Source organism: Stegodyphus dumicola, chromosome 11 (assembly GCF_044657685.1).
Source record: "Stegodyphus dumicola isolate Sdum_Otavi_A_Nest chromosome 11, ASM4465768v1".
NCBI lineage: Eukaryota > Metazoa > Arthropoda > Arachnida > Araneae > Eresidae > Stegodyphus > Stegodyphus dumicola.
Window position 1 is genome coordinate 107857876 of NC_140778.1, and position 14249 is coordinate 107872124.

The 14249-nt window shown below is 30.9% G+C and overlaps 1 protein-coding gene across 3 annotated transcripts in view; it reads left to right on the forward strand.

Moving 5' to 3' along the window:
* The window catches only part of LOC118194494 (protein turtle-like), an 85468-nt gene that overhangs the window by 24273 nt on the left and 46946 nt on the right, over window positions 1-14249 (forward strand). For all 3 annotated transcript variants that reach the window (XM_035365643.2, XM_085827063.1, XM_035365647.2), the window contains 7 exons: window positions 560-895; window positions 2348-2463; window positions 2687-2840; window positions 4942-5229; window positions 8168-8452; window positions 11043-11158; window positions 12622-12775. In XM_035365643.2, coding sequence (XP_035221534.2) covers window positions 560-895; window positions 2348-2463; window positions 2687-2840; window positions 4942-5229; window positions 8168-8452; window positions 11043-11158; window positions 12622-12775 — 1449 coding nt within the window. The remainder of the gene's footprint in view (window positions 1-559; window positions 896-2347; window positions 2464-2686; window positions 2841-4941; window positions 5230-8167; window positions 8453-11042; window positions 11159-12621; window positions 12776-14249) is intronic.

Here is a 14249-nt window from a genome sequence, read left to right on the forward strand (position 1 = left end):
TTTAATGTTTTGAATAAATTAGGGAAACTATTGAATTTGACTTAATTTTAACATCAGAAGCAGTTTTTCCAGATGCTGCATTTAGAATTTATAATTGATGTGCCTTGGTTGATATCAAAATACTTTTCAAATTAAAGTTTTATGAATATAATTTATGGTATATTATGGAAGTATGATAAAATACTTTTATGTGAAACGTTCTCCTACAAAACAAAAGATATTAGTATTTTTAAATTAGTTAACTGCTGGTTAAGATGTAGTAGTATTTTAGTGTGTAGGTAAATGGTTTTGTTATCTGTAATTAGTAAATATTATGATACCTAATTCAATGCTTTTTGGTAGCCTTTTCTTGCTTAGTACTGAATAGTGCTGTTACTTGAGGAAATTGGTTAATAGATATGAGAATTAAGTTTAAATTAGAGTGTAATTAAAATTAAGAAAATTTTTTCCAATCTAAAAAAGGGATTTTATTTTTTTTTTTATATAATAATTGTAAATGTTTATAGGAGATCCAGATATTAAAATAAAAACTGGATGTATAATCTGAAACACTTTGCAGGTGTTTCTCAACTAGAACCAGAGTATACCACTGCACTTCTTGGTGAAGATGTTATTCTCCCTTGCACATTTTCATTCCCTGAAGGAACTCCTGTACCATATGTTGTACAGTGGCAGAAGCAAGATGTGAAAATTCCCATCTATATATGGTATGATGGATATCCTCCTCATGCTGGAGAAGGATATGAAGGCAGAGCTTCACTTGGTGGTCTGGCTTCTCTAAATTTGACTGCTGTAAGAGAAGCAGACCAAGGATGGTATGAATGCAAAGTGTATTTTTTAAATCGACCTCCAGATTCACCAAAGAATGGTTCATGGGTTCATCTTGATGTGCTTGGTAAGATACTTAATTTTATGAGTTGCAGAAAAAATGAAATTCAGTTTTGATATTTTGGTTTATATAATTATGCATGAAATTTGTTTTATTTTCTTTCAATTTACATATTCATCAGCTTATTGATAATCTATCATGATATGAAGCAAACATAACCTAAAAGCATGCAGTTTTTTTAAAACTATTAAGTTAAAAAAAAACTTTGATAAATTCAAAAATATAGAATGTTTAAATGTTTGTTAATGGTGTTGTCATTATAGATGAGACTTTTTACACATCTTAGTATATGTTAACACATAAGACGTATAATTATTACTTGATCAGAAAATCAGACTTTGATATTCAGACAAAGTATTGTTAGCCCTTTAGCCTTCCCACTTCATTTTTTGCCATTCTTAAAGCACTTTCACCATTTAAACAATTGCCTGTTTATTTTTTTATGAAAGCTAGTTTTATCATCTAGTGTTGCGGAACGTGACAAAAATTCATTAGCATTAATTCATCTGGCAGTTAACAGTATATTTTCCTTATCCACCATTGTAATACATTCTTTTATTCAATTTTTTATTAAAGACAATTGTGAGTTGGTTTTATTCACATTAACAAAGCATAATACAGTATATCTCAAGCAGCAGTCATGGATTTGATCCAGTGTAGTCAATCTGTGAATTTCTTGAAAAGGTTTTAAGCAGCAAGTACAATAAATGATTACAATAAAGTTCATTTATCTTTTTAAGGTGTTATATTCTTTTGCTTTGGCAGTATGGTTGATTGATGAAATAAGTTTCTTTATAGCTAAGCTAAAATATGTTTTAAAATCCTATGTCTTAAATATTTATAAATTATTTCAATATTTGTTATTCTATAATGTATGGCAAATAAATGAGTAAATTCAAATTTAAAATTAATTTATATTTCATTATATTTTGAATTATAATTTAACTTCTGTGAATTATAGATTTTATAATGTATTAATAAAATATTTTCTCTAAAGCCACAAGTAAGTAGCCATCATGATACCTTTAAAGCCTAACTGTCTGCTACATCTCAGGGGTTCTGAATCTTCAATGCATTCTGAATATGCTAAGAGCTAATGCCCCTCATTTCTAAATATTTTATCCAAAATTTTACATCAACATGTATTTAAGCATTGCATAATTCATTGCTAAATAGAGATCCTTTAAACATGATAGAGTTTAAATTGTTATACTCTCTTGCACATTATCTTAATGATAGAGTTGTTTTAGCACTAAATGTTTGCAGCTTTTCAAATAATATTACAAGAAAATTAGGTAATTATTATATAAAATTAAATCTGGAACAGTATTTTTAAATTGTATATTTTATGTTTAAGTTTATCTGATCTTTTTTACTTTCTTGAATTTTTATTCATGTATAATTTGTATGCCGTCTGAGACCTTTAAAAAATTATTTCTTTGCAAACATTTCTTACAGCCCCTCCACATTTTAAATTGAAACCTCCAGACACAGTATATGTGAAAGTTGGGGAATCTGTTACATTAAATTGTGAAGCAATAGGTACCCCTCTTCCTGTAATATCTTGGTTTAAGGTAAGTGCTGAATTTGTAATTTATTGAATTTTATTTTTTACATTTTTCAGTTTTATGAAGCTCAGCTTTGGTATTTGGTTTCAGATTATACTTTATAAAAGTTTTTATATATGAATCCTTTATAAATGTCTTTACAAAGGAAATGTTTCAATTTTTGCCCAGACAAATGGTTAATTCAGCATGTTGTTTATTAAATTTTTATTCTTTATCTTATTTATTTCAGGACAATCTACCGCTGCAATCTTCTCCTACTGTACAGATAACTGCTTCTGAGCTACGAATAAATAACATTCAACAATCAGATATTGGGGACTACTTGTGTGTTGCAAGAAACAAAGAAGGAAGTGTAAATGCTTTAACAAAAGTCATTGTTGCAGGTTTGAAAACTTCATTAATTTGTGTTCTTTTTTAAAGTTAAGCTAATTAAAATAAAAATTTCTCTCATAAGTAACAAGTTTTGTCAAAACTTCTGATAATTATCAAAAGTTCACAAAAGCAACTTCTTACTCCTTAGCCTTCAATACGAGTCCATGTAATGTTTGGCATGTTCATATAGCTGCTTGTTTAATTCCTTCCTAGAACTCAGCTTTTAATTATTAATCACGCCAAAAGGATATGTACTGTTTCTAATATTTCTAAAGTTAAATCATTTACAACAGAAAATGCAGAAATCTGTAGTAACAAAGAATAAAGTAATAAACCAAGATTTACTACTTTAAAAAGCTAAAAAACATAAATGTTCATCAGCTTTTTGTTGACATATGTGGCTCAATGCAGAGCAATTTATAGAACCCTGTATGAAACCAATTTACAGGAGATAAATGGAAATACATTTTGACCCTTGATGAAACTAAATGACTGCAACAAAAAAGGGTTCTATTATATTATTGAAAACAAAGCGAAGAAAATGTACAAACCTAGTTTCATTAATGCAAAGAAAGTGACAATGAGGGTTTTATGAATGTAGCAGGATTCTTTTACATTGGGAAATAAAAAATGGAAGAGTAGGAAAAAATGTTAAAATCAACTCTGCACTATCAAGAGAAAGTTTTATATCCCATATTTATGGAGGAATTATGTTTCTTTAAGTATCACTGCATTCCTTGAAAAATAAAGACAAATACAGTTATTACATATATACATTTTCAATATAATGTATATAATATAAGAATAAAGTAATAAACCAAGATTTACTACTTTAAAAAGCTAAAAAACATAAATGTTCATCAGCTTTTTGTTGACATATGTGGCTCAATGCAGAGCAATTTATAGAACCCTGTATGAAACCAATTTACAGGAGATAAATGGAAATACATTTTGACCCTTGATGAAACTAAATGACTGCAACAAAAAAGGGTTCCATTATATTATTGAAAACAAAGCGAAGAAAATGTACAAACCTAGTTTCATTAATGCAAAGAAAGTGACAATGAGGGTTTTATGAATGTAGCAGGATTCTTTTACATTGGGAAATAAAAAATGGAAGAGTAGGAAAAAATGTTAAAATCAACTCTGCACTATCAAGAGAAAGTTTTATATCCCATATTTATGGAGGAATTATGTTTCTTTAAGTATCACTGCATTCCTTGAAAAATAAAGACAAATACAGTTATTACATATATACATTTTCAATATATTCCAGAAAAGTCCCCCTGATGTTTCACCTATGGACTATTGTGCCTCTGGTTTCTTGAAAAGAGTTCTTTCTTTTTCAAGAGACACTGCAGAGACATTAGGTTATTTCGGAGCAGGAGAGATGAAAAATGATCAATGCCCATGCCGGGACTCGAACCACATACCTCTCGAATACGCATCGAGTTTGCTGACCACTACGCAACGAAGGCATGCTAAGAAAGTGGGAGAAATACCTTGTATATTCTCACTTTTAAAGGGCAACTGGGGTTTTAGGGGACCCAATCGCTAAATCCCGGTGGTGAAGAATTGTCATTCACCACCTTTTAGTTCGGGCGCCATTGCAGAGACATTAGGTTATTTCAAAGCAGGAGAGATGGAAAATGAACAATGCCCTTGCCAGGACTGGAACCATGGACCTCTTGAATACGCATCGAGTGTGCTGACCACTACACCACGAAGGCATGCTAAGAAGGTGAGAGAAATACCTATAACCTAATATCTTCCATCAAGATAGAAGGACTATTGGACTTACCAGAGTCCATGATTGATGAACTTTGGAAAGTAGTGGAAGAGAAATTTTACGAAAAACCCTTCTATCATGTAAATCACAATGTAGATAATAATTCAGAATTAGATTGAACATTTAAATAAATACTCTTTACATTTTAAGCATTAATTAAACAGCCTGAAATCATACTAAAATTATGTAAAAACCCTCTGTAAATTTTTGAAGTGTTCTTCTATATAATATCCATTTGAACATTTTTATTTAAATTTAAATTTTTGAATACACTAGTCAACGACTTAATGAGCTTTTATTTATATGGACAAATTTTAATATAGGGCCTGCTGTCATTACTGTGCCTCCTCGAAACACCAGTAAGTTAGAAGGTGGCAAAGTGGAATTCATATGTGAAGCCAAAGCTCTACCAGCTAATATAACCCATCGATGGTATCACAATGGTATTGATATTAGCCAACTCACTTGGTTGGAGAGTCGCTCGCTGGTGCGCAAAGATGGACTACTGTTCATCAGCCCTCTCACAGCAGAAGACTCTGGGCTGTACACTTGCGAGGTCTCAAATGGAATTGGCAATCCTGACTCTGCATCAGTTTACTTGAGTGTTGAATGTATGTTTAATAAATGTCTTAATTATTGTGCATTATTATGTAGTCTGCTAGTTGTGTTGTTGTATTATATTAATAATTTTGGATATTAACAATTTAAGAAATTAAATTAAAATTTATATTTCATAAAAGGATACGCCCTTTACTAACTTTAGAAATAAGTTCTCAGTTTTATCGAGCAAAGAAAATCAAAAAGTAGTTTATAAAGAAATTGAAGCAAAATATTCTTGTAGATAATTAAATATTCACAAAATAAATTTAAACTGTATCTCTAGTTTCAGAAGTGATAAAAGTTATTTTTAACTCAAATGTAGAAAAAAAAATTCTTTTAAAATTAATTCACTTTAAATATATTGTTCTTGCTGTGAAAAGATTAATTTCTCAATATTTCCCTTCCCACTATTTCCACTTTAAATTGTTTTAGCTATATCTTTTTTGAAACATTAATGTGCATAATATATTTGAGTACTGCAGGCCTAAGATCAGTACCCCTTTAAAAAAGAAGAAGAATTCTTGATATTGTTTTAAAATACAAGATTTATTTGTAAAAGTCATTTCTTAAGTGTGCATACTAAAATTACTGTGCTTTTTTATATGGTGTTCCAGTTTATTAGAGTTTTTTAAGAATATACTGCTTCAAAACGCCACAATTTAAAATATTCTTCTGAGAAATAGTGTATATCTAAAAGATAGTTTGCTTCATTTTCTAGAATTTGCACTGTTGAGATTATGTTTTCATGTGTAATCACTTCAAATTGAATGTGAGCTGTAATAATCATGTAAATCTGAGATTATGATATAGTGATGTAGGAATTATTTTATTTTCCAACAATAAATGCTCAAGGCTTTTAAGAGGCACTTTTGAAACAAGTTTTAATTGTATCTGTTACTTTCAGCTTTAACTTAATTTTGACTCCCCCCCCCAAAAAAAAATTATGCCTTAGAAATATTGTAAGTAATATGAAATATGCCAAGGAATACCCAAAAATAGCCAAGTTGTAATCTCTTTCAAAGGATTCTCCATGTGAATATTCCAGTGTTTTTTCCACTTATGGAAATGGTTTTGGAATTTTTGATGACCAACATTGTGCAAGGCCTGCAGGAATTTTTCTTTGACTTCTTACAGAGTAAAAAAATGCTCTCCTTAGTCATCAACCAATGAAATCCTAGACATACTCAATGGGTGGCATATCCAGTTAATATGCAGACCATGGAAGAAGTGAAACCTGTTGTGCCCTAAAGAAGGCTTGTGTAATCTAAGAAATATTGGAAGGACCTCTGGCGCCACAACTTCCCTTATGTAACAACAATGTTGAGATTGCCCTCAGTCTGCACTATTGGGATCGACAATTATACCCAATAGCTTTCCATACCATGATGCCAGGCGTTTATGCGGTATGATGTTGTATAACTGACTGTGGGAGCACATGTTCCCCACTGTAATGCTTGATACGTACTTTTCCATCATTATGCTCCAGATTATAGTGAGATTCATTGGAGGAAACAACTTGTTGCCACAGGGCATGCCACACTCTGTGTTACTGTGCTGATTGAAGTTAGAGGCATTTATGATTCTGCGACACGGGAATCCTGCATAAAAGAACCATTGCATGCAGTTTATGCTGCAGTAGATGGTGATGAACCATGGAGCTAGACAACAAAATTGCTATATCTGAGTTCAAACAGCATGCTAAAAAAATGAGCAGATGCTGTAGAATCAGTCTCAGCTAAGAGGATGAGGTATCTATTGTCCCATGCCATTGTACTATTGCATGCTGCACTGTCAAGATTTTGCTTTGTCTGGTTTTCCTCTGTCCATTTCTTACAAACATGCATCACTTTTATGGCATTATGCTGCTTGTATGCTGTGATTGCTCAATGCAAAAGTCCATTCTTTGGCATATCGATGATGTGGCCTCTTTCAAATTCCGTTAGTTGTTGGTATGGCACTCTCCACTGTTGATGAGGTATACTGACCACTAATTAAATGTTCACTGCAGACAGAGGGGGATAAACAGATTTCAACACAACTTTATAGTCCTTTATGTACATGGAACATGTGGCTGGTTCTCATTCCACGCATGCACAATTGCTTTGTAATTCTAACCATATACATGTCTTACCTCACTTTACTCACTTACAGTTTCTGTAAGTTGGGTTCAATTTGCATAATTCCTTCATGGTATTGTAATTTTCACAAACATTAGTGTGTATGGATGAGCAAAAGTTGCACGGACTTATATGAATAGGAACGGTTAGACAACAAAGAGCTATGTCATGGTCAGAAGCCAATCATTACTTTCCTTTATTGAGGAGCTTTTTTTTTTCTATCTCTCTTTAAGATATGCAAAGAGCACAAGTCAAGTCAGAAATCTTTTTGATGCTGCACCAATGATCTTCATAAATTTTATTGCAACGTTTTTCAAGAATTTCGTCATTTTTAATGGTCTTGGCGACCACTGGTTGGTCTATTATTCGAATGACATTTTCCTTTACTTTAAATGTGAAAAATCACTTATAAACCTACTTAAGCTTCTTCTTTGAAATGCAATTTAAAGAATCACTATAGTTTCAGCAGCTGATTTATATAAGAGGAAACAAAATTTAACCCAGATTTACTTTTCTTTTATTATACATCACAGAAATCACAAAGCACAATTTGCAAGCCAAATTGAAACTGACACTTGTAAACAGTGCAGTGTACATCTTGCCAGACTATCAGCAGAATAATGTAAACATGCTATATCTAGCAGTGTAATTTACAATTACATGTATATTTTGTACGAGGTCCAGATTTTGGTTACTTTTAGCTATTTTCTTGCAATGGGTATTTAGATAAATATGCAGTCTTCTTTCTGTTCTAATCATATGAGAAAATGTAGCTATTATGAATCTGATTTTAGAGTCAAATTATGTAATAAATAATATGGTTTTATTGCAGATCCAGCTAGAGTTACTTATTCTCCAACTATACAATATCTGCCTTCTGGCCTCTCAGGTATTCTTCGATGCTATGTTCAAGCCAATCCTCCTTTCCAGTCTATTCACTGGACCAAAGACCGTAGACCATTCGATCCCAATGCCAATCCAGGAGTGGTGACATTAAACAATGGCTCTCTGCTGTTTCAACGAGTAAGCCACGAACATCAAGGCAGATATCGATGCACCCCTTACAATGTTCATGGTACTGCTGGAACATCTAATATCATGGAGGTATTAGTGAGAGGTCAGTGATTATAAAATAATTTTAAAGTACATGGAATGTATTCTCCCAGTCTGCCAGCCTTTTAGAGAGGCTATAATCTAATTGTGTTTCATTAGTATATTTTGATCACCATTGTTATTGCTTGCATTAATTCCTGTACTAAGGAATAGATACTCTGGAAAAAGTAGCATTGAATTTAATTAATTCAGTATATTATTAGGTTACATTTTTAAGATATTTCCAGTATAACATTAATTGTGAAGTGACTTTTCTTGACTTCACGACATTGATCTTCTTTAACACTTTGATGCGCGGTGGTCACGCCCTGAAACCACCATTTTCCGAATTTTTTTTCTCCTTTTTTTCCCGAAATTTTTGAGTGAAAATGAATTGATTACTGATCTTTAACATCTAAGTAACACAAAATGACTGTAGAATCATATATGTTTTAGGTATTAATACTTCAGATCGGATGCCTTTTAAAATTCGTTTTCGATGAGAAAAAATAACTTCCTTTTATTAATATAAACAACTTTAAATTTCAAAAGTTAGTCATTGCACATCATGATTTCTATCATAAACAATAAAAAATTGCAGTAATTAAACTGCATATATAAAAAAAACCCTCTGTATGTATGGCATTTGCTATGTGGTTTCAGGGCGCGACCATTGCGCCACTAAAGCATTGTGTCACAATGCTTACAATCCTCTAGAGGCTTGGTGGTCGCATCTTGAAACCACTGGCGTTTGCTTCTCAATGGCAATCGCTTGCTTTTCAAATAGGAATGTTTATTTTTACCCGGATATAGATAAAGGGGTTTGAAACCACAGAGTTATTTTATTACTAAATAATACATGCATGTGCCCAGTAAAAAGGTCTTTCTTTTCTAAATACCTTTCTCTGACATCAACACACTTGCTCCCCAAGCTAGTATTGTGATTTTATAAATTATATCCTGTGGTTTAAATTTAATGTAAATATACTTTGCTATAATTAAAAATAGCAATTGCGTAAAAGTTTTATTTAAATTAAAAATATTTTCTGAATATTTTGGGATGAAATACGAATAAAATAAGTATGAATGGGAAACGAATGATCCGTATAAAGCCAAAAAGACCAAGTCCCCCCCCCCATTAACATAAAAAACGACAAATTTCATGTGCCAGATGAAAAGAAACTAAATAACGCTGAACATATACCAGTGAAATTTAAATCCAGGTAGTGTACATTTTGTAGCACAAGGAAGAAACCTCATAGAACAAGATGTATCTGCGAAACGTGCAATGTGGGTCTATGCATGTACCAAAGAGATAAAACATGCTTTAAACAGTGTCACAAAAAAATTTTTCTTTGAAATTAAAAAAAAAAAACAACGCTGAGTTCTTTTTTATCCTTATTTTATTGAGGTTTTTAATCCATTTATCCAAATGTCCTTATTATGTAGGTACTTATATTTTCACTGCTATAGAAAAATTACATAAATGTTTATTTTTTAATTTTTTCTGATGATTTACTTTGTAAAATAATGTAAAAAATATATATATAATGCAATTCTTGCATACTTTTTTTTTTTTTTTAAATCTGTAAATTTCGTCATTTATTGGAAACGCGCGCGGAAAATGGTAAGTTTTTTCCCCCTACTACATCAGTAAGTTTCAAAGTCCTAGGCGCGTGGTGGTTTCACAGTGCGACCACCACCTACAGAACAATGGGCAAGAGTAGATTTTTTTTAATTCATATATTATTTGTCTCTAGGATCATATTATTCAATTTCTAGAGTTTTTAGTTTAAAAAATTATAAAAATATCACACGCGTCAAAGGAATAAAGGCTAAGGTTCTTGGGAGATAAAATGAAAGTAGAAACCACTTTATCAACATTAAAAATGTATTTTAGTCTTTTTATAAATGTCTACCCATTCATTTCATTGAATAAATTTTTGAGCCAGTCTGCCTTGAAGTGAGTTCTGCAAAAAGTGCTCCATGTACTTTCCTTTTGTAAAACTGTTTTAGTTCTAATGCAGAAGCACTCAGTATTGATTTACCCCTTTTTTTAATCCCATATATATATATATATATATTTAAATTTCTGTTTTGACTTTTAATGAGAGTGGATTCTATTGTAGCAATAACTTAGATTTAAAGAAGAATGCAGAAGAGAAGCAGCTGCTGATGTAAATTATGTTTATGAAATGACACAAAAGTGCATTATCTTCCATGGAGGCATCCACTTACTGGATTACAGCTCCTATACCAGTCTGATGTATCCCAAATCTTCTCATATTTGTAACTTTTAAATTTTGCGAAGCAAAAGAAATGAATTCCTGAGATGCTGTTACAGCTGCAACAAGAAAACTTGGTGAATGAATTGGGAAAGTGACACACATCCAAAGTTATGCATCATATAGATGGCATAGTTTATCATAAAAATGAATAGGGATGAATCAGGATAAGGATTAAATCATGTATAAATATTAAAGGCATACATAAATGAAGAAAATTCAAACAGTTCTGTTCTATAAATTATTTTATGTAAATATTTGATTTGTGAAATGATGCAATGCTCCCAATCCAAATAAACCAAATCTAAATAAAAATATTTTTTATCTTAGATCCTCCTATGTTTACTGTAAAGCCTCGTGATACTTACCAGAAGCCGGTGAACAGTGAAGTAAAAATGCCTTGTGAAGGATCAGGACAGCCAAAACCTACTGTTGTCTGGAGAAGGGTATGTACATTAATGGCATTGATAATTTTCATAAAATGTATTGGGGAAGAGAAAAATTAGCTTTTTTAATTTTTTAAATTTTTTTAAATTTTAATTTACCGTCCTTCGAATATAGGCAACAAGTAACTGGCCTTGTTGATTAGAGAAGTGAAAACAAGTTTTTTAATGTTATTTTAATTGATATCCTTCAGATATAAGCATCCAGTAACTGATATGTGTGAAAGGGATATTGTATGTCTTGTTATAGTGTTATGTCTCACTTTAGAAATTTTTCTTTTATAACGCCTTAGAACTGTGAAATCATCTTTTAAATAAAAATTAAGTTTATTTATTGATTATTGAAATTCATTCAGATTTTTCCTCCTGGGTGAAATAATTTATAGGTACTTGTCATGGCAGCATTATTTCATAAGCAAAATTCAAATTAATAGTTGTACCTTATTTTATTTTTTAGTTTATGTATGTTGTAAGCATCAGTATCAAAGCTATTTGTAACTAAATGTTTTATGTAACAATTAAGCACAATTTCATTTTTATATACGCTGTGAAATAAATGCATATGTTACATGGCATTTATAAATAAATACTTATATAATAACTTCTTTATTTAACTTTTCTCTTTTCCTGTGTCATTCCACTTTCTTTCTCCTTTCACTAGAAACTAAACATGACTAAACATGAATTTTAAGAGCAATAAGAATCTGATTATCTTAGTCAAGCTTATGACAGCTACAATAATTATCTAACAGATGCTTTCAGTTAATAAATGTTCCCACCTCCAGATTTTTTTTTTTTTTTTAAATTAAAAATTTGTTAAAATGATTATAAAATTTCTTTCAGAAATAAGGTGATTATGTTTCATAAAGAATGAAATAAAATAATACTGCCATAATAATTATAATATCTGAAGGATGGTAAAAAATATAACATATATTTACTCAAATATTACCCCAAAAAAATCTTAGTTATTTTTTTTCTTTATAAAGTATTCTGATTTGCAAGCATATGGATGCTAACTGTAATGTTTTCTGTAGTATCAAACAGAGATGTGTTTTTAAGTAACATTTCATATTTTATGGACTGTTGTTTTTCTAAATTTATATAGGTGACCAATGTTTCAGCATAAAAATTGGAAACTTTATTTTGGGCGTGGGGGCTGGCAAAGAATTGTTGTTAAGTTCTGCGTTTATTATTATTATTATTTGGCATTGTTATGACAGATTTTAATATACTTGTTAATAAATAGGCTTTACACTTTGTACTAATGGGAGGGAAGGTCTTTTTATGCCTTTATTTTTCAGTACTAAACATTAAAAATTTCATGTATTTTTTTTTAAATTTTCTGATTATCTAAAAACTGGAACTATTGCATGAATCCATTCTTCAGATTTTAATCCTGTTAAATTGATGTGTGTTTGTTTAGTATGATTTTGCGAATTAAAATTTGTTCTGTGTCTGAATAGGCTGATGGTGAAAAATTGCCCAGGGAGCGAGCTGTGATCAGGGGAGGGAATTTAACAATCAAAGGTTTGCGCAAAGAAGATCATGGCAGATTTGAATGTGTTCTGGAGAATGAAATAGCAACTTTGGTTACTAGTACTCTCTTGCTAGTAGAAGGTAAATTAACACAAATTTTCACTTAATAAAGAAACTCTATTCTTACAAAGTAGAAAATTATTCTCGATCTGTGCAGAATTTTTTCATATGTCATTTATCATTCATTTAATTTGCTATTTGTTTTCATTTAAGCTGTAACAGTTCATTACATATCACTATAGCTAAGTAAACAATTTTATTTTGTCACTTTAGTAATATTTTATTACTTTTGAAAGGCTTAAATTTCATTCTACCATTAGCATAATTAATACATTACATGTTTAATGCCATATATATTACTTCAGCTTCAGAATTTTTGTTCATTATGACAGAAGTAGAGCTAATTAATTATGATAACAAATTTCTGTATCTCAGCAATGTACTGCATTTAAAAAAATATTATCATAGAAGGATTTCATTTTATTAGAAGCAGCAGTGAATATTTTTATTAAAAGACTAAGTGAAATATTTGCATGATTTTGTTATATGTTTGCATGTGTTTGTTCTGCAGTGTAGCTCAGTGGTTAGTGCTATTAAAGTTCTAACATCTCATTGTACTGGAGTTTTGATTTCTGCCTTTTTAGGTATTTATCACATAAAACTTTTTATTGCTGCAATGCCCAATAGACTATTTTCTAGTATAACATGGTTGTAGCTACTTTAAGAGCTTGCTTGTCAATCAAAGCAATGATCTGAGTTTCTACTGGTGTAATTTGCAACAGAGTTCAGTTAGTCGAATTCTAAAATCTTAATTATTACAATAACATATGTAAATAATTCTTAAGAAATGTGTGTCATTCATGTGCATTAATAAACATATATAATTAAAAAAATTTCAATTTAGATTTTTAATAGCCTTGCACATTAGGCACATTTTAGGTTTTGAGTTGGAAGTATTTTAAAATCATTGGTTAATATAAAAATTGTACCTAGTGTTTATCCTCATATATTTCTCATTCATATTGGCTTACTTCTGTTCCATTTTTAAATGAATGGTAGTTACTTTAATTTATTTTCTCATTAAGTCTGTCCTTCCTCCCCCCCCCCGGCCTTTAAAGAAAACAATGGTAAAGGCACAAAAGGAGATAATAATAATAATAATGGTTATTTAACTGTCTAATTGGTAACAGCAGATTGAGAAATTCTTAGCAGCATCTTATGAATCAATTGCTACTAGACTCTGCTTCTTTAAAATAGGCACATCAAGGCCATTGGCAGCACTTTTCCCTTTTGCAATCATAATGCATGTTGTCATCACCACATAGCACTTATTTTCTCCACCTCACTTGAGACTGTAATTCAAGACAGTTCAAGTTTTTTCCGCTTTTCATGAAACTAAACATGCGGAACAGACACTGAAGAGGGGAAAAATTTGGCAGTTCAAATCGTGTGTTGCAGCTATCATTCCCATAGGCAATCTGGACAGCAGAAAATGACCCTAAAATTCCTATTTTAAAGTAACGGACCATAACATAAGGATAATCTTTATACATGT